General features: G+C 31.9%; 2 protein-coding genes across 2 annotated transcripts in view; one reads left to right on the plus strand and one right to left on the minus strand.

Annotated features, from left to right (window-relative positions):
• Positions 1-5,062: 5,062 nt before the first annotated feature.
• On the minus strand, positions 5,063-7,015 carry LOC127700304 (alpha-L-fucosidase-like). The gene has a single exon (XM_052203721.1). It carries the CDS (start codon positions 6,969-6,971, stop codon positions 5,601-5,603), a length of 1,371 nt encoding a protein of 456 aa, XP_052059681.1. The 5' UTR covers positions 6,972-7,015; the 3' UTR covers positions 5,063-5,600.
• Positions 7,016-9,991: 2,976 nt separating this feature from the next.
• Positions 9,992-24,766, plus strand: part of LOC127699994 (kinesin-like protein KIF16B) — a 42,554-nt gene continuing 27,779 nt past the window's right edge. Inside the window, exons 1-12 of the mRNA XM_052203413.1 lie at positions 9,992-10,135; positions 13,193-13,262; positions 15,219-15,341; positions 15,873-15,989; positions 17,476-17,508; positions 18,113-18,165; positions 18,577-18,692; positions 20,034-20,103; positions 20,709-20,781; positions 21,354-21,421; positions 22,512-22,612; positions 23,720-23,836. Coding sequence (XP_052059373.1) covers positions 10,089-10,135; positions 13,193-13,262; positions 15,219-15,341; positions 15,873-15,989; positions 17,476-17,508; positions 18,113-18,165; positions 18,577-18,692; positions 20,034-20,103; positions 20,709-20,781; positions 21,354-21,421; positions 22,512-22,612; positions 23,720-23,836 — 988 coding nt within the window. The 5' untranslated portion in view covers positions 9,992-10,088. The remainder of the gene's footprint in view (positions 10,136-13,192; positions 13,263-15,218; positions 15,342-15,872; positions 15,990-17,475; positions 17,509-18,112; positions 18,166-18,576; positions 18,693-20,033; positions 20,104-20,708; positions 20,782-21,353; positions 21,422-22,511; positions 22,613-23,719; positions 23,837-24,766) is intronic.

The following is a 24,766-nucleotide window of genomic DNA, read 5'->3' on the forward strand; positions in this document are numbered from 1 at the left end:
GCTTACAGATCATGTGTTCCAGTATCTTACAAGATACATATGTTAATGATACTGGTTTGAAGTTTTCTGGTGTGTATTTGTCTCCTTTCTTAAACACTCTTGAAATGTTAGCGTTTAACCAGTCGATGTATCAAATAAACTCATAGATACCAGGATTAAATTTTGTATTTACGCCAGACGCGCGTTTCGTCTACAAAAGACTCATCAGTGACGCTCGAATCCAAAAAAGTTAAAAAGGCCAAATAAAGTACGAAGTTGAAGAGCATTGAGGACCAAAATTTCTAAAAGTTTTGTCAAATACAGCTAAGATAATCTATTCCTGAGGTAGAAAAGCCTTAGTATTTCAAAAATTAAAAAGTTTTGTAAACAGTTAATTTATAAATATGACCATATCAATGATAATTCATGTCAGCACAGAAGTGCTGAATACTGGGCTGGTGATACCCTCTGGGAATTAAAACTCCACCAGAAGTGGCATCGACCCAGTGGTTGTAAATAAAATCACCATAGATACCAGGATTAAATTTTGTATTTACGCCATACGCGCGTTTCGTCTACAAAAATGATCCAATGCTTTTGAATTTTGGTACATTAATTTAAGTCTCGGTGCTATATGTTTAGAGTACTCCTTTAGGATTCTATTTGGTATGTCATTTGGACATTTTGGTGGATTTAATTGTTTTAGAAAATTTAAAACGCTTTTTTGGTCTTTTTACCAGGGATAGTATTGTATTCTTGATTGTTTGGTTGGCTTTGGCAGTGTTTTGTTGGTGTCTTTGCTAAAACTGATTTCAATTGTTGTATTAGTAATTCTGCGATTCCTTTGCTGTCGTTTACTAAATGGTCCTAGCTTTTCAAGGTAACACACCTACGTTATCCTGTTTTCTCGATTTAACATATTTCCAGAAGGGCTTCGGATTGTTGTTGTTTAGTCCTTCCAATAAAGTGATGTTTATGTAGGCCCTTTCAGCTTTTCTGACATGTCGCTAGCATTCTTATTGGGAATACATATAGTTTGTTCATTTCTGGTTCTCTATGATTATTGGTGCAGCCTTGTTTTCTCTTAAACATTTTCCTGATTTTGTGATTTATGCATGGAAGGCTTGTTTTAGAGCGGGTGGGGTATTGTGGTATATAAAAACTCATCAACGATACCAGGCTTATAATTGATACGACAGACGCGCGTTTCGTCTACATAAGAGCCATGAGTGACGTTCAAATCAAAAGAGTTGAAAGGTCAAATCAAATACAAAGTTGAAGAGTGTTAAAAACCTAAAATTCCGAAAAGTTATGCCGTATACCGTATTTGAATGCGACTAATGCAATCTATGCATGGGGGTAAAAAATCCTCGTGTTTCGAAAAATTTAACATTTAATAAACAGTACAGAAAATGAACATATCAATGTCAACACAAAACTGCTGACTACTTGGCAGGTGATACCATCGGGTACAAAACGTTCACCAGCAGTGGCATCGACCCAGTGGTTGTCAAAATTTATCAAAGACAAAGATAGTTCTTGAATGGTCCCAAGTTGATGTACTGTAGCACCCTGTTGGTACATATCTGTGATTTTGGTTGATGTGAGTTTTTATGGAGTTCTTCCTATTTCGAGTTGGAGTAAATTTAGCATTTTCATTGCAAAATAATCAAATGCTTCATTTTCCTCTACTTTCATGATATTACGACGACGTGATTTATTTAGCCCCCTTTTATTACAATTTTGTTTTAGGCAAATGAAAATGTTAATATAACATATGTTCTAATGATTGCTAAATTACTATTTAGATTATTCAATAAAATATACTCGGAAAATTAATTTCTTCTTTTTAATCAAGTTAAAATATAATTGGTCCGTGACGAGACTTCATCCCGCAGTTGGTGGGAAGATGTATTAGGCTTGTTTGACCCAAAGACATTACCAAAGATATGAAACATCGGCGCATTTAAACTCTCTAAACCCAAAACATGGCCGAATGTGAATCTTTAATAATAAAAGAAGAATATGTATGCGGACACGAATGCCCCCGCTCAAGCTTTGCAATTTTTCAAATTAAAAAGGGGCATAACTCTAGAACGGTAAATGACTTACAGCCCAAATTCGAACTCTGTCTGCGAGGTTTGGTTCTTGGCATTGTGTATGAGTTTCATAAAATTTAGATGAAGAAAACTGAAGTCAGAGTGCGGAAACGAACGGACGGAAGGACGGTTAAGGGTAACAATTAATGCCCCGGTTGCCTACGGCGGGGGCATAAAAGAATGACACAGAAAACTAGCGTAAAAACAATGCAAATTCCACTAAAATATATTAGTTTCAGGTAAGGGTGAAGGTTGGCGCCTGTTAAAACGTTTAAATCCGCTGTATTTGTTTGTATCCACCTGTTCTAAGTCAGGAGTCTGTTGTTCAGTGGTTGTCGTTTGTTGATGTGGTTCATAAGTGTTTCTCGTTTCTTTTTTATATAGATTAGACCGTTGGTTTTCCTGTTTGATTTGTTTCACACTAGTCATTTTGGGGCCCTTTATAGCTTGTTGTTCGGTGTGAGCCAAGGCTCCGTGTTGAAGGCAATACTTTGACCTGTGATTGTTTACTTTTTACACATTGTGACTTGGATGGAGAGTTGTCTCATTGGCACTCATACCACATCTTCTTATTTATATATATGAAGTGAATTAAGCTTTTTAGAAAAACTAAGGATTGATAAACAGTTCCTGCTCTACTTGTGGCACCCGTGGTGTTGCAAATAATATGTTATATCTTATGATAAAGCACAATCTATGACAGTCATAAGAATACATGATTATAACCCTAGCAACAATTCTTTTATGGACCATAAGTGACCTGTTTCAAATAAAATGTCTGTCCTAACCAAAATACCATCCTTCACACGTGCAGGTCAAATTTCTGCCCGTCATCTCGACCTAATCATTTTCCAGAACATTATTTATTATTTTTTAACTTGTTCTCGTCATGGAATCGCATTAAACACTTGCAATCCGCGTTAGGCAAATGACAATCAACAAAACAAAGTCAAGTCATCTGGACAAATTTCGAATGAATTCAACAGAGGCTAACAAAGATGTCAATGCCATATTCATAAATATTTCGATATTCATGCAGAGCTCCAGATAAGCTGCGTATTTGCGTGATCACGCAATAAAAATAATTAAAAACCCAATGCAATTGCCCATTGCAGGGTTCAAAAACCCAATTAATTCAAAGGAAAACCCAATTATATGCCAAAAACATGGGTTCTTAACGCTTTTATTCGCTATCGTTTGCGTTATTTACCCTTACTTGATTACAGTCGTCGCGTAAATCTATTTTTATAATATTTATAATTGGAAATGTCCTTTCGTTCTAAAAATAGAGCCCTGCATCAAGTAGCTGTAATGGGTCCCTGTTGGAATTTTCCGTTGCTCAAAAGGTACACGTGTTTATGAAAACATTTCGATCTTCTCGGCGTTTATCCAATTAGCGTGTGACATGCTGTCATATTTTTTCGAATTGCTCGGGACTTATCATAACATACAATGAATTAAAACGAAAGTAAACGTCCGGTAAAAATATTGAATAGAAGCATGTTTTCGGATTCTTTTTGATAGCTGAGGGAAAGTTATGATGATAACAAGACTCAGCTAGTGATTTTAGGAAGCGGCCATTGAACGCACGGGCGTGTTTGCGTACCATAACGAGAACATTTGCTAGAGCGATAAACACGGGGTTCCGTCAAAAACGAAATCAGTTGGAATAAAAAGTGAAAGGCCAAATCAATTATGACATGATATGTAGTTTGAAAGCATCGAAACCAAAAGTTCTGATAAGGGACAACTTAACCCAGATTTATGTAAATTGAATTAAACGAAAACAGTTTATACATTATTTTTTTTCATTTTAGTTGATGAGTGAATACACATATCCGTTTTTTACGTCAATGTAGCTTGACACTTTCTATGTTTTGGTCTAATTGTTCTAGATGCTTAAGATAGTTGTCTTATTGGCAAGTGCAGTATAACATTGTCATTTATTTACTTGATGTTGCAGAATTATTTGTAAATTTAAGTTGAATGTGGTCTCCGTCATTATACACCACCCTATAAACCTCAAGGTTTTGGGGTATATCTTAAATCTGGAAACTACTTTTTATTTTTATTAAAAAGTAGATCTGGCAAATAGGTGAAAGGACTGGCAAAACTTTCTTACAGCACCTAAATTTCACATATATTTCACAAAAATCTAAACACTTAGCCACACCTACCCCAACTATAATTAAACTGTAGCTAGGGTGATCATATGGGATCTAGAAAGGCAATTAGTTCCTGTCCAACTAGTGACACCAGCTGCAGTTTACATAAGTTTTGAGAAAATACAAAACTGACAGAACGTTTAAAACGGGACACAAATTAAATGTACAATTGCTCGTCAGTGAATAAACCCAATAAAACAGCTAGCACATATTCTACAAAGAAAGAAACACATTTAAGATGGAAACACATCTGGGGTTGATATAATGTGATTATAACATGGCATTGCCTAAATATTCAATATTGTGTTGATGAAAAAACCCAATACATATAGGAGCTTGGTGGTGAAAAACCCAATTTGATATTTGCTTGAGGGGTGAATTGGAATTGATAATGCAATTAAAAAACTTTATCACCCAATTACATAAAAAAATGGTGGGTAAAAACCCCAATTTGTGAATTCTTATCTGGAGCTCTGAATTCATGTACTATTATTAGAAAGTGTGCTTTAAAATGGCACGTGGGATAGAATTTAAAAATAAGGAGGTGTGGTATGCTTGCCAATCAGACAACTATCTACAAAGTCCAAAATGGCGTGGATGTAAACAACTACATGTCACCGTACGGCCTCCAATAATAAACAAAGTCCGTTCCGCATAGTCAGCTATAAAAGGTACCGACATGACAAAAATGACAAACGAGAAAATCAACGACCCGAGTTATAACAAACAATAATTTTTAAAGAAATATGACGGACAAGTGCCGATGAGTGACACAGGGCCTAGTGACTACATATTGGATAGATAATTCAAATATTATCAACAGATTTGTGACAGTTTATTAGAAATACTAAAACAAATTTGTATAATATAAATTATGGTAAAAAAAATATATCAATAAATACATATACATATGAATGAATGAAAAAAACATACTCATCGATAAAAGTAATTACGTATCCAATCAATACCTTAATACTTTCATGATTATTTACATATATACAGTGATAACAATTTAAAGAAACATACGTTTAAACAACTCAAGTGACTCATTTTACACTACTATAGTTCTTGTGTTGCTTGTCCCAAGCTGTGACCACTGTTACACAATGTAACAGAAAAAGCAGTCACAAGTATATATAAAAAAGATAAAGTTCAAGCATAACACAGATATCTGTATGAAAATTGTTCAAAATAACATTTATGAAATGAAAAAAATATAAATCCAAATCCTGTTGATAACTTCATTGTATCAGTCTCAGTTTGTTCTATCATGAATACGTTTGATTGCACACTTTACTCAGATTATGTAGAGGATTCGAATATGAGTATTATTGTTATTCCAACAACATTGGCCGTTCTAATTCGCTATATCAGTCATCTTAAAAACCCAAGCATCAGTGCTTGGAATGTTCGCAAAAGATATATTTGGCAATGTTATATTCACACCAGACGGCTGCACTTTTGTATATCTAAAGCTATAATCTTGATACCCTAACATTGTTATCAATGTGCTGCTACTGGTGATAGGTGCCTTTAAATACAAATAGTTTGTATCAGGCCACTCCACTAAAATTGCATAAACATTTGTTCCCGTTTCAGTCTTTTTCATGGTATACCAACATGCCTTAGTGGCATTGTCTTGTTGAGCTGTCCACGGTTTTGAACTATAGATGGCTTCACCGTTTATTCTCATCCATTTTCCAAACTGAATAAGTCTTTCTTCATAAACTGGTTGAAAAGTTCCATAACTAGTTGGTCCAATGTTCATAAGCATATTACCTCCACAGCTTACAGTTTGTGCAAACGTTGCAATAAGCTCCTGTGATGAATAAAAGTCCTCTATTCGTGCATCTCTTCGGAATCCCCAATGGTTTTTGTCTATTGTCCATGAATTTTCGAACTTTCTTTTCTGGAGAGTTGTAGGAAGGTATTTATCATGGCACGTGAAGTATCCACCATGATGACACATGTCGCCTTTGCCCCAGCGGTCATTAGTGACAACCGTGTCCTTCACTGGACTGTCATTGTACAGCCAAGCTATGAATTCCTTTGACGTCCAATATGTGTCTGATGCTTCCCATTCTCCGTCCGACCAAACTACTTCGGGTTTATATCTATTCACAAGCTCATATAATTCAGGCATCGATTTAAATTTCACAAAATCTTGTGTTGTAAAATTGTTTGCTTTGTCTCTAAGATATAAAGGGTTATACCATTCTAACAAAGAATGATAAAGTCCAAATCGCAGATTTGTTGTATAGCGAATAGCATCGGCCAGTTCCCCCACAAGGTCCCTGTGTGGACCAACGTCATAAGAATTCCAGTTCCAAGAATAATTAGACGGCCAGTTGGTAAATCCCTCATGGTGTTTCGAAACTAAAACAACATATTTAGCTCCAGAGGCTTCTAGTATTGCTGCCCATCTTTTAGGATCATAAAATTCTGCTTTGAAGTCTGCTGCAAAGTCGGCATATGTAAAATCAGGGCGATAATTCCGCTTCATAAAGTCGACAATGTCTCGGTGTCCATTTTTCCAATAATTCCAGAACCATACTGCACTGTAACTAGGAACCGAGAAAACTCCCCAGTGCATAAATATGCCAAGCTTTGCTTCGTCGTACCAGTCCGGAAGAGGTCGGCTTTCCAAAGACTCCCAGGTTGGTTGATATCTCTGGCCGAACGTTAATAAAGAGCAATAAAATAACAGGAACAAATATAGAGCAGCCATGTTTTAGATCTTTAACGAAATGAAGTTATCGACCCGGTAAAGCCAACGAACCGATGTCTATTTATATATCTTTTAAAGGCATCACATGTTATTTACACAGGTAAATAAACAAAATATCAATGATTGCTTGATCAATGTGTTGCTTGTTGTTTGCTTAACATCCAGTGGCACATAGTTCATGCGTAATTAGAACTTTGAGGTTCGAACAGCATGAATGAATACATAGTCGAATTATTTTTTTTTAAGATTCCTAAAAACTACAATTTTCAAACATTTTGACAATTTTTTAACATTAAAAAAATAATTAAATACATATTTCTGACATTTACAAACGGTATATGAATTATGTATTTGGGATTCGACAAGACTTGTATTATGTTCTATGTTGATTATATAAATGGAATCCTGACTTCAAATAAGGATTACTTTACTTTATCTCATATGCTAAATTATCACCATCGAGGTTTCTATATTTGCAACCCTTTCGCAACACTCTTCAGTCTGTGAAAATATCAAGCGTGTGGCTTTTTAAGATACTAAAATGCTCATGCATTATACAATTTCAATCACAGAATTGTGGCAATTTAATGGCAATAATATTATTATTATATTTTATTTCAAGTTGCGGTCAAAATTCTCGCCACACTTTAAATTATGTAGTGAAATAATTTTATATATAAAGTTGAAGGTAAAGTTCAAGATCATTTTTTTATTGCAATACGAAATCTGTCTCGTGCGATCGCGAATAACGGAACAAATCGATAAGAAGAGATCACAGTTAGTTCCTTTCTAGGAAAATCGGTTTTCTGTTGATAAAACATGTCCACCAAACATAACAACAATGATTCAGTGGCGGATCCAGAAATTTTCATAAGAGGGGGCCCACTGACTGCCTAAGAGGGGCCCGCTCCAGTCAAGCTTCAGTGATTCCCTAAATTAATCAACCAAATTTTTCCCACAAAAGGGGGGCCTCTTTTACTTCGTAAACAATATCTGCGTTTATCTTTTGTCTATTTTTATACGAAGTGAAGAAGGAATCTAGATATGTTTTTCAGTCAGTCTTTTAATTTAAGAATTGGGAATACTACGTCAGACGGGCTGGTATTATAGTAATCCCAGTTACATGATAGAAAAATTGCAAGGGGGTATGGCTATGATTGTTGAACTCTAGCAATTTTGGGGATTTTGTTTTTGAGAAAACACATTGGATTCGCACCGCCACTAGAGTTAGTAGTTTTGACACTAACTCTGAAGCCCCATTTTGATTGCTAACAAAATACTGATTAGTCATTTGGTATAAAAACGTTCCTTGAGTTTTGGACATGGAGTAATTAGTTATTTGAAAAGAAGGGTTCGCTTTGTTTTTACATTGCCAGTAATATAACGTTGTTTCTTGTAAGTTGAATACTGTAACGAAGGATTCTGATACTCACTTTTGGTTGAAATCCGAAAGTAGCATACAAAGGACAAATGATTGTCAAGCATATCATCCCTAGTAAGTGTCGTAAAGTATATGTTTGGTTTCCGAGTAAATTCTCAATACCCCATTGCTTTATTTTAGGGTATTGCCTGCGAGGATATCCCGTATCCTTCGTCCCCACTTTTTAACCCCCTTTATCACACACCTGAACTTTATTTTGCCTTCTATATCCCACATCCCAAACGCGTGTCATCCGCCCCACTATTGAAGTAACCAAGGCTGTTTTAATTTTACAGAATAATGAAGGGAGAATACATTAACCATCTGTTTCTATGTATGTGTCGTTTATTGTCTAAAAAATATCATTACCTGTTTCAGCTTTAAAATGTCTGTATATGATTAAAGACAGTCCTTTTATTTGTTCTGTATAGATTTCTTTCTTTTTTTCAATATACAATCTATTTTTTTTTATTTTGTGGTCTTCATGCCATTATGTATTTTAGTTTCACGTTCCCCTTCCTTGGCGTTTTACAAACAAATACAAGTGATTAATATTTTGAAAATTAGAAACCCCGGTTTGACATATTATACCAGAATATAGCGGTGATGAGGATGAATACAAATTCTACTAATGCATCAACTTGGTTAGATCCTAAAATGTCCCTTTTAAGGACTATCAGTATTTAAAAAGAATCTAAAATTGTAGTTCACTTAATAACAACTATTTCTTACGTTTATTTTTTTCCAAATTACAGAGAAAAAAATTAGGCCAAATCAAGCTGAAAACTGAATTGAGGACCGAAAATTCCGAAAGGTTTTTCAAAAATACAGCTTATGTATCCCAAGGATTTATATAGTAATGATGTTACTATATATAAATTCCTTGTATATACCAAGGACGTATAACTAAACAACCAAGATGTATGATGAATTCTGTATATAATAAATATAGCTTAGCACGCGTCTGTGATAAAATGATTAAAGTAAACGGTGTATAATCTTCTATCGTGATTAATCGCAATTAACTTGGAAAAATACATAAGTGATATATATATATATCCCAGCATAATAACAATAAAATGTGCTATATAAAGATTGAAGATAAAGAAATAAAAAATATTTCTATTTGTTTGTGGTTTAGCATAATTTCAATGAAGTCATATTATAACTAAAGGTTCATTTGAATGAAATCCATCCGAAGAAACATTCAATTATCTACTACAAGATGTTAATTGAAAAGTGAAGGGGAAAAATCAATTACGGCTTAACATACATTTCTGTATTCTTTAATTTTATATGTCATATTCTTTATTCTTTATATTTTGCCCATTATTCTCTATTCTTTATTTTTTTGCCTTATTTTTCTGTAGATTTTGGCTCATTATTCTCTATTCTGTTAACCGCATCCATACCCTCAGGCATATCATTTGTAGAACCAGAGACATATATACACATGTGTTTATATGTCTCTGGTAGAACTATGTCAATAATATTGTGTTTGGTGTTCGGTGAATAGACATACCCCATTAAAACCGCGGGAAAATAGTTACCTCCCCCGTGTTGTATTTTTTTTTCGATACTTCTCTGATCTTATCATTCACTTGATGACATTTTTGTCAGGATGTTTTGATCATAATACCTGTCATAGACAGGTGAAAATAAGGAATTATTTCGTAGAAACTTAGAAAGGATCGAAAATGACTTCCGTCAAAGTAGCAGTCCGAGTTAGACCTTTTAATAATAGGTATTTTGAAATTATTTGCCACGAACAGATCTGAAGTTTTATTTAAAAAAAGTGTCCTCTTTGACGGCGTCTTTGTCTTTAAAAGGTTTAATACCAATAGACTTAACTGAAACCCAAAAAAATATGAAAAGTTTGCACACACAGTTCAGAAGATAACATACATTAATATTTCCTCAAACAGAGGAGTGAATCAGGACTATATGACATATTCAACAAATCCCTGTAATGGTTGTTCTACAGTCAAAAAAGTTAAAACAATCGGTTTATTATAATAGAATGCATTCACAAATAATTTGTTTATGGCTATGCATCAAAATGATTATTCAAATAAATTATGATGTCTCGGAAGGCATTTTTTTTTATTAGATTACCTTCTGAATGCCCTATGAATCTTTTGACAAACCTGGGACTATTACACTAATATAGTTGTCCTACATGTACGATGTAGTCCGGTAAATCCGCCCACACAAGGCTTTGATCATATGTATTTCTGCTTAATTATATACAAATTGTATAAAATTTAATATAAATCGATTCACTGGCAAATCAATTTTGAGCAGTTTATCTCATTTCCCAAAAAATATCTGAAATAAATTTTAAAAACAACAAAACAAGTGGGTCATCTGTGTTTTTATCGGAAATATGTTTGTCTGGTAAATCTGCCCATGTGCAGTAAATATGTATGGAGGGCCAGTTTATCACATATTTATGAAAGGAAAAGGTGATCTATTAATAGACCACTTAAAGAGGGATTCCAGACAATCGAAAAAATAATAAATTTCAAGTCAGAAAGGAGTTTTGTAAGCAATAATATGATTATCGGTAGCTTTAGGAATTGTATTATAAATATCACTAGATATTTTCGTAATAAAGGATTTTTCTTTAAAATTTGACATGCAGTGATGATAAGTATAGTTCCTATGAATAAAATAGCAGACGAAATATTCAGGGAAGTGACAATTACAGAAGTAAATTGGAGTGGGCGGGTTTACTGGACGTGCAGAATTACCGGACAATTACAGTTATCACTTGGTGGCAAAAAGGGAATAATTATATTTTAGAAGTTTTTGTTGCCAGTGACTTACAAATTCCGGATTGTCATGCTTTCTCAGCACTAGTTGGCTTATCAATGTGCTTGAGTACCGGCATACAGTTGAAACAATAACTACCTTTGAAATTCATCTTTCAAGTTGGCATTCATTTACAATGGATATTTAAAAAAATTCCTGAATTTTTTGCACAAGGTAACTTGCTCAAATATAACTCAAATGTTTAGGGATAATGTTGTGAAAACATGGGAATTTTCTTAAATTTTTCTGTTTGTGCGTTTCCGTAAGACAGTTTTTTTCTTTCAAACCAATGTTTTTCCTGTCTATAATGAGATGAAAATCAATAGTTGCCTCCCGTACACCATAGATTTGACTATTTCAGCACTCATAAAATAAGTTTGATTAAATTTCAGTAGTCTCCCATAAAGAACAGTTTGTGTGGTGGTAAGAATTTTTGTAAGCCACATTTTCATCAGACAACAGTGAAACAACAAAAAATAAAATAAAATCCATCTGTATTACGGAATTACAAATCTGTGTATGCCAATGCATTTTAACTGCAGTTCAAAAAAACTTAAAAATAGGTGAAAAGGCTACATGTATCTATTATAGGATAAACAGACAGATGTTAACAGAGGATGAAACCCACATGAACCTAATTTTATGTACTTAAGTGTTTGTTTCCTATCTTTATATTGTCCTGAAGACTCCACTCTAAACATGAAAAATGGGAAACATGTCAAGCACGACAATAAAATAATTTCCTGGCCATTACCAGGATGTTGATGTCTTATTTTAGTTTGGATTCACGAGGTCTTAAGACAATAAGCATAATTTGGTGTCTGTTAATGACTGTACCAGCTTGAAACGCCAGAAGGTGTTGGTTCACTTGACTTTTTAAATAATTAATCTAAAGTGAATTAAGTCCAAAATTTTGTATTTGGTTTGCTTTTTTACAAGTATCCAGAACCCTTCATTTATACTAATGATGATGCATAAAATCTAGGTGAAATTCAGATTTTTCCCAGAGTTTATATGACTTGAAAAAAACATATTCTGCAACTTTTCATTTTGAAAGATTTCCTTTCTCTTTACTAATCATTTTGACCTCCTTTAGTTTGACCTCACATGAAAAGATAAGTCCTTGCTTTATTGGATCGGAGGTAGCTATCAGGATGTGTAAAAGGATTACTGGATCAGCAAAAATCAGATTTCTCATTATCACTGCCTAGTCATTTGTCATAAGCAGTTGTGAAGATACAAAATTCATGAAATCTTTAATCATCATGAATATTTATGTATTGTTTGAATCTTGAAGCATCCACATTTTGTTGTATTTGCAAGTAAATAAGTAAATATTTCAAGAGGGAAGCACAGTTAGCAACAATACAGCTTAGGTCAAATATTCCCTTAAGCCCTGTATGCATGCCATATCAAATAATTTATGGTGACACCTGATCAGGCATTGAGATACATTGTCATGATTGTAGCCTGGTTAATTGGTACATTTTGGTCTCGAGAGAGGTACTGCTGGAAAACCTTTCCCAAAGGTACCAATTGAGAACCTTTTGTGTTAGCTGTTTTTTTTTTGTGTATCAATAGAATGATAAATAAATTTATTAATGACTGCTTCCTGTCCAGTGACACATATTTCATGCAGTTTCAAGACAATGGCATGTAAATGAATATACCATGTTTTTTCAAGACAAACACACTGGATTAGAAATTAAAGTGCTAGTTCAGGCAATTTTCGCCCTATCTGGACATATTTTATGGCTCAAAACAAAGTAGTTTGCAGAGAAGCTACAGTTTAAAAGTCATTGATTTGACTCAGTGGTAGTCTATCCCAGGACCATTTGCACCGTACCATGAGAGAGATTTGGTTGTTTAAATGCAAAGTAATCAAAAAAGCTTTCAATCCTGTTACATATCTAACTATTAGACATCAAATTTAACACTGTAAAATTTTAATTGGTATTTTTTTAAATTATGCAATTTATTTTAATAGGGAAATTGATCTAGATAGCAAATTTATAGTGTCCATGAATGGAGGGAAAACAACAATCACCAATCCTAAGGCAAGTATTTTATTATAAGTTATATGGTTTCAGGGATCACCACAACCTATTAAAGGATGGCGGTGCGCCACGCTAAAATTTCTAGCACCACGTTAAAATTCCCAGCGCCATGCTTATTTTATTGTCCGCCACACAGATATCCCTAATCCAATTATCATGTCAGTGGCAATTAAGAAGTCGAATTATTGTTAATTGCCTCAAGGGATGTACACTGACAGCTGATTATATTATTTACATGGTCTCGCGTGGTTGGAACAAGGTATATGTAACAACCAATGAACGATCATGACCCAGTTTCTTCAATTTGAAAAGTAAAACTTGTTTGCAAACTACAGTTATTTTATAAATGCATATGTTTGACTATACCTTAAATGGAATGTTTATATCCTAACTAGATTAATAAAAGCAGTAGTCCAGAAAACAAATGGATTGCCTGACCACATGGTCCTTTTGTTGACAACAATGTCACATAATCTCTTTTGGCAGGAAAATACTGGGGAATACCTAAATAACAGACAAACATTGTCTGGTTATTTTTAGACAGTTAGATCTGGGATAGGAGTTTCCTTATCTTAAAACTCATTTAAAGTAAGAAAAGAGTAAAACTGGATATATAATTCCTGTATTGGAAAAGAGGGGAGTTAATTTAATAAAATTATACATAACACATATGATTTTATAAACTGCTAGATAGGCTTAATTTGGTGGAAATGACTGAAATTCTGTGACTGAATATTTTTTTTTATTATTAATTTCTTTATCTTTTTAGACCTTTTTACCATGTGGTTTTCCATAAGACAATTAAGATTAAATTTATCAGAATATTCCTGCAATCTGGGAAGCCACATCAGGTGTTTACTCTCCCTGTTTAATATGTTCCTACAAGTGTGGAGAAATGCACTAATAGGACCAACTACAAAATCTGTGTGAGACCCCCTTTCCAAATTAGCTATATATATATGACAAATACATGTAAGGCATATAATTAATAATTCATGCACAAGGAATCGATTTGACAATGCAACACAAAATCTCTGATTTGATGAACTTTCTCCCCCACCCTTGATTTTCATTCTGTGGTGAACCCTGGGTTTGCTACTGTCCTAGTGTCAGTAGTAAACGGATTTATAGGGGGTCACCATGTGCCAACGTTAAACAATGTCACTAACTTTACCTGAGGTGTGATAATTCATTTTATACGGAATATAAAAAGGATTAAGGACATATTTTTAGTCCGTCAAAATTGTGGAAAATGTATGCACTTGACATGTGACAGTTAATGTAGAAGGGCAACTGCACAAGGTAAAAGACACAGAGCCCTTCTTAACAAATAAAAAACCCCACCTTTTCCATCTCAACTCTTTGGACATTTCTAAGGACCTGCCTGTTTGTGCGAATTTTAAGGTAGACTTTTGGGATTCAGTGAAACTGAAAATATCATTTTATTTATTTAACTTAACTAATTACTGTGGATTCATATATGTTCATTGGTGTTAATAAATGTGCTTCAACAAAAATGTGCTATTTTTAGGTTTCTTTATTTCATCTTATTATCATTTGCTCTCATCAAAGTAATTAGCATTTTGTGAAGTATTTGAATTTGTAATTGCTACCTTGACACCAGAAATCCAAGAAAATTGATTTCCAGTGAATGTATTAAATATAAATGAATCCACAGTACGTTATTTTTATATGTAACAGAAGAAATGGAATTTTTTGGTTATTTATTTGTTTAGTATCTGCAAACAAATAGTAAAACAATCACCCAATTTGCTTTATATGTTTGTTATGACGTCAGTTCTACAGACATGGCAGATGAAAATAATCTCAATTTTCGACATTGTTCAATCAAATAAAAATAAGAATTTTTGACTGATATAAACTTTTGTAAGTAGATGAATTTATTTTTTAGCATATATTCAGTACATGTATAAGTCAATTTCTTTTCAATTGCAGATTCCTGAAAGGAATGCAGAAGGAGGGCATGCTAAAGATGCTATGAGGATAAAGGATTTCACATATGACTTTTCATTTTGGTCTGTGGATAAAAATGAGCCTAAATATTGTTCTCAAAAACAGGTTTGTTTAAATAGATACTTGAATGCTGAAAATGTTTCACTGAATTGTAAACAAGCAAAGATGATTGAAGTTTACCGTGTGCCTAATTTTGTGTCCACATATTTTATACAAAGAAGTTTTATATTCAATTAATAGGTAGGTACTTAAAATTTTGTTAGGATTAGGAAATTGTTTAAAATATATTTGGTAGATTTTTTTAAAAGTTCAAATATTCAGTGATTTATCAATAAATTGATGCTAATGATATGACGTTCCATGCATTGGTGAATATTTTTCCATAGAATAAGTCCCTCTGTGACCAAAACATTTAAAAAAATATGGTTAAAACTTCATTATTTCCTGTTTTTGATAACATATCTTAGATAAGTTTAATATATATAGATGATTATATATAGTCATAACAAATTCGTTTATAGTAACTTCTTGAGAAAACTTAAATTTCTACTTTTCTGATATAACATCCCTAATACATTCTAAAATTTCAGTTTATTAGCAGGAATGTCTCAAGCTCAGTAAATTATTATGTTTTAGGTTTTCCAGTGTTTAGGGTCAGATGTGGTGACTTCAGCTTATGATGGTTACAATGCGTGTGTTTTTGCCTATGGACAGACAGGATCAGGAAAGAGTTACACTATGATGGGTAACCCTGTATGTTTATTGAGGTTTCTTTTATGTCCTGTCAATGATAGTATGGGTATGAGAGTTTCCAGTCCGTGAAGTTTTAGTCACATGAACTTGAAACTTAATGCACATTTTCATTATGTGTGAACTTTTTAATGATACTTTTTGTCTTATAAGGATTTTGAACCAGATCTTGTCATATTCTGAAGATCAAAATGTAATAGTGTGAGCTGGGTATAGTGTCCTAGGGAGACTAGTCCAAGACTGTGCTGACATCTGACAGCCTTATTTGAGGACTTGCATGGGCCTATGGATCTGAGTTCAGTTCCTTAAGAAAACTTGGAAATTGCTGACCCAGTCTTGGGCCAGCAAGTTTTTGTCTCAAAATTGTAAAATAGATGGATTGCTCCAAGAATATGTACTGAATTCCACTTTCATTTATGTAGCTTTAATTCCCTCAACCCCTTCCATTTGAAGAGACATACTCTCGCTAGAGGGGTTAGTCTCTGAATAGAAAACATATTTGTGGAGAAAACTTTATTTTGAAACAAATGTATGATTTGTCTTCTAGACAATGGATCTACTACACTTTGGAGTCAGAAACTTGCAGGCTGTTTTCTTAATGGACTGTGCTTTGATGTCCAATGGCCCCATCAAGTCCCAAAAAGGCTGTCAGACATTAAAGCAATCTCTGACTAATTGATACAGATTCTAAATGTTTTGCTGTAGTAATTATTGACATAAATGTATATTGTATAAACATTCATCTTAACTGAAAAACTAAAAAGATTCAATCTTGGAGTGTTCAATCTTTGATCTTAGAGTGATTCCAGTCATTAAGTTTTTTATTACATTTGTAGATCAGTTTAAATAACTGAAGTTAGATGAATTATATATAAGAACTTAGTGTACATTTAATCTTTTCAACCTTACAACAAGCTTCTGTAACTAAAAAAAATAATGAAAATTTAATGATTTATTTTGCTTTAAAATTTAACAAGGTCTGTGTAAGTTGATCTCTGTACCTACATTGTATATCAGTCATATTTGATATGAAGTTCTGCTATTGCATGTTTAATAGGAATTCTAAATACATTTGTATGTTCATTGTTGAAAATTCCTTCATTGGATTGTAATCATTTAAATTTAAAGTTTTGATCTGACAATACTACTTTAATCAAAACCACACTGCTATAAGTACATGACAATGAGATATTAATCAAAACCACACTGCTATAAGTACATGACAGTGAGATATTAATCAAAACCACACTGCTATAAGTACATGATAATACTACTTTAATCAAAACCACACTTGCTGTAAGTACATGACAATACTACTTTAATCAAAACCACACTCCTATAAGTACATGACAATGAGATATTAATCGAAACCACACTGCTATAAGTACATGATAATGAGATATTTATCAAAACCACACTGCTATAAGTACATGACAATGAGATATAAAATTAAGTATATCACATAATTTTTTTCAAATATATTTTTCAGGATGATCTAGGACTGATACCAAGGATATGTCAGGTATTGTGTGGTTTCATATGATGAAAAATTAACAAAAAATTGTAAGATTTGTATATACATGTAGATTTGTAGGAAGGATCCTATCAATAGATTTCTTTAAAAAAATTAGCTTCTTTTTTTGCACAAGACAAAATATTTAAACATACCCATAATGAAATATTCCTATGTTTTCAACTTAATGTACTAGAAAACAGATTATGTAGTTAATATGCTTTTGCATCAGTTATAGAGAACAACTATTTTATTGTACAATGTAACCTAAAAAGAATAGACTTACAAAACAAATTCAGAAAAAAATTTGAAATACATGTTATCTTGATCCAATTTTCACATTATTTTTTGTTATTAAAAACAATTTCATTTGTCAACAAAGACACGCTTGATCTGATTGTAACATCATACTGGTACTGACCTGTGTAAAGACCAGTAAACAGCTTCTTAATAAAGATAGATACTGAAAAATTATTTCAAATTCTGTTTCATTGTCTATTTTTTCTACTGTAAACACGTACTCAATTCAACTGAAACAAATTCCAATAATCTCCTTATTCAAGTTATATGGTAAATTTCAGACTCATAAATGATAAATCTTTTTTTTTTGTAGGAGCTATTTTGTAGAATGAGAGAAGATGATACAAACTATAGAATAGAAGTCAGGTAAGATATTGTTTAGTGGTGGTTTTGACAAGGGTAATTTGTCTACATCATGATGGAAAAAAATTACAATCCAGATGAGTTTGAAGTTAGTTATGATTGAGACCTTCCTCAAGAGGCATGTTATGAGAGATTTAATGCAAATTTCGCCTTTTCAGATTCTAAAGGACTATGGGTAATCTCATTGTTCGTACCCCAAAATGAAAATAACGTTACATCATTGGTTGTATTTCCATTGTTTAGTACGTTTTCCACCAATCACAACATTTTGGTGTAGTCCCTTTTGAAAATATTACCCAGAATGCATAAGATTCTGAAACGGCGAATTCATGAGAGGTAACGTAGGATTATTTCATCAAATAAAAACTTAAAAGGTTAAAGAAATATGAAAGGTTGATTTACTTTATATTTCAGCTATATGGAAATATACAATGAAAAGGTTCGTGATTTGTTGAAACAATCATCAAATTCAAAGACAGTACATAATCTACGAGTCAGAGAACATCCAAAAGATGGACCTTATGTCCAAGGTAAATACACATATAAATACATTTATGTTTTAATGATGTTAAATTTTATGTGAAAAGATATCAAAATATACAAGTAAATGTTTAAAATATATGTTTCAAAAGTCTTTTCTCCTTTTTAAAATATTTATTGTCTGAGTATTTATATTATTTACTACTCAATTACAAACACAAAATCACAATATAATGATATCATTCTCTTAAAGATGAGAAAAGTAGTCTATGGGAGTTTGGTATAAATTTAAGTCAAATGTTGCTATTTGAATATTTTTCTCACGTACCAACCTAAATTTATTTTTCTACATGCTGTACACCTTACAAGAGTATGTCAATTATCCTTATATGTATGCAGCTAGATTAGAGAAGTTCAGGGAAGAAAAACTCAAAATATGAATTGATATGCAGCAAAAATTAACACTTTTGAAATTAAGTTACTTAGCAAATTCAAACAGACATATCCTGATGTAAACATTGAATGAGAATACATCATGAAGACGCCACATGTATGTACAAAAATCAAAAAGACCTATTATTATAATTGTAAAAAAAAAAACAGTAAAATTCTTTAAACGAAAAGCCTAATTTGTTAAAATATTTATCCTTATTTTTTTTTAACCTGCACAGGCACAACTTTTAAATTGTTATATTCATGTAAAGACAATATTTCTATACTGAAAGTTTATGTAACAATGAGCATACCAGTGTACTTGAAAACTAAGATGTGGAAAATAGGTATATTATATTGAAATTGTAACATGCTAAGGACTATGTTGAACAATCCCATTATTGGTGACTTGAAAGAGTTTTAGATTTTGTATATACTGGTATATGATTTTTTCCAATTTTTTTTATTAATATGCAGCAAAGATTTATATTTTTTTTTTAAATTCAGTTTAACAAGCTTCTAATGCAATTATTTTGATAAATAATGAAAATAAAACACCATGTATTTGCATGTATATTTCTAATAGCACAGTTTAACAAATAATATTCTTTAAAATGTAAGATTGTTGATTAGAAATTACTTTTAATCAGTATTGTTATCTGCATTATTTTTTTATTATTGATTTTGTCGACTTTCCGTATGAAGACTTACTTTTCTATTGTTCTCATGTCATTGGTTTTCCCACTGATCAAACAATTTGTATTCACACTAATTCTAAAAAAAATATAGGATTATATACACAATTTTATGTTAGTTTGTAAATATTAGAGACTGGACATGTTTTTTGACAAATATGGGACTCTAGTCTTGTCATTCGTAAATTTTAGTGGACAAAGGTAACATTCACTTGTTCAATTTTTATCAACCTGCATTAAAATAACAGAATCTCTTTGTTTTAGATCTGTCAAAACACATAGTAAATAATTATGAAGATGTAGAGGAACTAATGCATAGAGGCAATTCTGTCAGGTATATTGTATGTCTTACTTTTATATGATATATTATAACATTGAAATAAGGAAATGTGGTATGATGGCCATGAGACAACTCTCCACCAGAGACCAAATGACGTAGAAGTTACTATAGGTCACTGTACGTACAGTATAAGAATAATTTTGAACATAAAATAATGTCAATTAATATGCAGTTCATAAAAAAAGGAGATTTGGGGTTAATGCATTGAGCAGCAACCCATAACATGAACAAACAAAAGACATTTAGAGGTCAATAATAAACAATTGTCTATGCAAAACGTCAAGTGCTGAACCACCCTGAGTCTAGACAAGTAGTCAATAGATTTAACAATAGACTTATCCCACGTAGACGTATCAACCTCTGCTAGCAATACCAAATCCCCTAAAGGATAAAGACATTAAAAGATAATGCATAAATATATGCATAATTTGATATAGACCAGTGATGTGGAATGTGGATTCCCTTAAATCATAGCTGGATAAGTCCTGCAGGCTGTCTCCAGGTAAAAACTATTTTTATTCTTTCATCATGAAGTTATATCTATTTCATATTTTTTATAGGCATGCTTCCTCCTTTTCATCATGTTTATATTTTGACAGAGTAACAGCTACAACAAAGATGAATGATGTCAGTAGTAGGTCACATGCCATATTTACTTTGGTCTTCACACAGGTTTGTGCCATATTTACATGTAAAATTGACACGCATAAAGGTGATCTTATCTTTGTAAATTGCACTGTGAACTCATTATTATTTTTATAATCTAACTGGATTTCATAGGGGTACCAAAGTTTTAAGTATTCAGGGATTTTTGGATGCAGTAAATACACTCTCATGAAACATCAAATTTAACAAGATGCAAGTACTTTTGAAGTATTTGTTTGTTTTCATGTCTGTTACAAACACTACAGTTTAATCCACTTTAAATCGGAGAACTGAAAGAAGGTGTATGGTTAACAACCAATCATATCAAGATACTTTAGAAGTAAACATTAATGCTTATTTAATTTCCACATCCTATAGTAAAACATTTTCATTATTTGCTATTTTCATTCATAAAAATTAATTATAAAAAGACTTTATTGGTTACACAGAATCACTGAAGAGCATTTTTTAGCAAGATCATGTATTGCATTGAAAAAAAAGTGGATAAATTACTTTATTTTCTAATTTTTCAGTCTATTTTACAAATTTTTATTTTGTGTTTTATATTGAAATTGTTTATTCTGTTTTGTTTACTTCAGGCCAAATTTATAGATGATTTACCATGTGAAACAACCAGTAAACTGCATCTAGTAGATCTAGCAGGCAGGTGAGTTTGGAAAAATATATTATTGTTAAATGATTATAACCTGATTGTATGAGGTATATTATACTTTAATTTGTGAAAACAAGAATATGTAAATCAAATCAAATAATTTTATTGGTGTAAATTCCAATACAGGAATGATACCAGCTGACATTTACAAAATACAAATACAAAAAATTGACAAAAATAAACAAAAACAAATATATCGAGACACATATTTTCTCAATGATAAGAGACACATATTTTATATCTATATTGCGTTGAGGTGTTATTCATACTATATTTTTAATTCAAGCTATTACAATAAGCTTTAATACAACAACAGTTATTAACAACATTATGTTTGCTTTAAATGAATGTTCGAATGTATGAAATCAATACATATTAGAAATTGTGGCTTTCAGATCCATTAGTTTTTGGATTTTGTTGAACAAGAATATTATAATACTTACCCGAATAAAAGTTTTCCATTGATATGAGCATATGCTGGTTTCAATGACAAAGTTGTTGATATCCTCTTTTACTAACGGGATTATTAACAACCTTTGACTACCAAGAGGGCCTTGTAAACCATCTCATTATCTCTCTGTCAAATCCTTCAGATGATATTGTTAAGAGAATAAATGAACTTATTTATACATACATATGGAACTCACCTATACATAGAGTTAAGAAGGATATCCTATTCAAAGATTATTTGGAGGGAGGTTTGAAAATGCTTGATTTGAATATGTTCATTACAGCCCTTAAATCAACATGGATTAGAAGGATTTTGCAGAGAGATAGTAAATGGTAAAATATTTTCATGTCAAAAAAAAGTATTATCTGTATATTATTCACATACTGGATTTTAATGAAATATTTGCCACTGGACAATTAGCAGTCTACTATAGGTCAATAGATTAATTGTATCTTGAAAAACATTAAGGAAGGAGGTAGGGTGCATTGTGTTATTTGTTGTTTACTAATAAAAACTAGGACTGAAAATTTACAATTGCACTAAAATTGATAAAAATACAATATCCACAAAGTACAACATATTTGTTTTGAATTAACTTTATAAATTTTTTTTTTTGAATATTTCTGTTCATAGTGAGAATGCCGATGCATCTGGAGCCACAGGTCAAAGGTTGAAAGAGGGTGGAAACATAAACAAATCACTGGTTACCTTGGGAACAGTCATTTCACTTCTTGGTATGTATTTTAAAAATCAAGTAAGTTTGCTGAAGTGAAATATTGAAATAAAGCTGATGAACAATCGTTACCTTACATGGTATTAGTCAATTGTTTACATAAACTGTAAAACAAAAAAAAACAAGTCATGTGACATTCATTTCATAACTTTCTGAATGGTTAAATTTTACATTCAAGTTCTTTCTCAAGCACAATTATGTTGTGAGGTATTTGGATTGAGCCAATGGTGTATATCAGTTTAATTTCATCAATGCAGTCTTGATTACTTTTAAAAATTTCAAACCTTTTTATATTTAAATTAAATTTTACTTCCATGATATTTCATATATTAAATTAAAATGAATCTGATGAGTTGCAATAGAATTTGTAAAAGGTAAGGTGTGTCTGATCCAAAATAAAAAAAGGGTTTAAAACAGAGTTAAATTAAAGAATGAACAAATAGGGTAGATAACTCTTATGAACAGATGATATTCAAATTAATGAAATCTTAAATATATGTATAATAATACAGCTGACAGTGATTTGTTTCCAGGAATTCTATTTGTCTTACCATTTATGGAAAAGGTGATGATTTATATAACAAACAGCTTTTATATTTATTTATCTTTTTCGACGCTTTGACTTATCAACAGAAAATTTTGAAGAAACTTTTCAATAACTAGTATTGCTCTGCACTCTCCAGCTTAAAAATGTTTAAAAGAATTTTCTAATCCAATGCTAAGTCACTGCCTCAAATATTTGAATTATAAGTTGTTATTCCAAATTTCATACTTTTAAACTGAATTTATATTCAGTAATTTCCACCAATGATGCACTTCTTGTACATTTTCTGCTGTCTATAAATATCTGTGCATGGTACGTAAAACCTCAACCAAAATGGTTCATTAATAACATTAAGTTTTCATGCAAATTCAAGTGATAAATTGTGCATCAAGTATTTTAGATAAGATGCAAAACTGACTCAAATATATAATCTGTAATAAAACAATCATTATTGTGCAGATCAGTAAAATAAAATAATATATAACTTCTTACTAATATCTAACTTTATTATCACTGTAACTTTTTCTTAAATGCCGAAAATGAATTGTTTCTTTTACTTTGTAGCTAAGAATTGTAGTTTGAAAGAAGGAAAACAAGTGTTTATTCCGTACAGAGATTCTAAGATTACCTGGTTACTGAAGGATAGTATCGGTGGTAATGCCAGGACCATTATGATAGCTAGTAAGGACGGCTTTACTCTCAAGTCATTTTTGTGTTGGCTTAGAGCATGTATATTTATAATGGCCCTGCATTATTTTCACTCTGTCTGTCTGGCTGTCAACAATTTTTGTAAACACAAAAACTTGAAAAGTATAGATAGCAGGCCAATGAAATTTTGCACAGTTTTTGCTATAATATGTGGATGTGCATATTATACTTTGGTGAAATTTGGCACATTAATTTGGGAAATAAATTTAGTTTTTGTTTAAAAATCACAAATCTTATCATAACTTTTGTCCTTTCTCTGCTAGGACTACAATGAAAATTGTATAAATAGGTATAATATACTATTCCAAATTGATTCCATGTATAAAATTTGCATTTAAAACTTGTTTTGGGTCAAAATAAAATGGAATTCTTATCTGTCAGGCATCTTTTTTTCAAATTGGTGCCAAAGTATATAAATTCAAGGTTGCATTGCTTTGTTTGCATCAGTGTATATTATTTGCTTCTGTGCCTCACACAAATATACCAGTAGGGCCCTTTCTGACATGTCAGTTTTCTAGTTCTTGTTTTGTTTTTAGTTAACTGCTTCTGTAGTGTTTTTTTATACAAAGTGTGACATCTTCTTTTATCAGTGGAAATTAATTTTAGTCAAATTACAGTAGGAGTGATAGTTCTTGAAGTTTTTTTATATCATTTTCAATATTTCATCATAGTTTGAAAGTGAAGACAAAACCACATTGAGTAAAGAAGACAACATCTTTAACTTTACAAGGCAAAGGCCAATAAGGAAACAACAAATGATCTTAAAAAAATATTCTCTCATTTCAAACTCAATATGCCTTACAGAAATAGTGCTTTAAAAATATAGCATATGTAATTAACTTGAATGAAGAAATTCATTAATAGGCTTTGAAATTCCTGTCTTAAAAAGGCACAATAAAGAGA

The sequence above is a fragment of the Mytilus californianus genome, unplaced genomic scaffold, assembly GCF_021869535.1.
Source record: "Mytilus californianus isolate M0D057914Y unplaced genomic scaffold, xbMytCali1.0.p SCAF_1, whole genome shotgun sequence".
In the NCBI taxonomy this organism is placed as follows: Eukaryota; Metazoa; Mollusca; class Bivalvia; order Mytilida; family Mytilidae; genus Mytilus; species Mytilus californianus.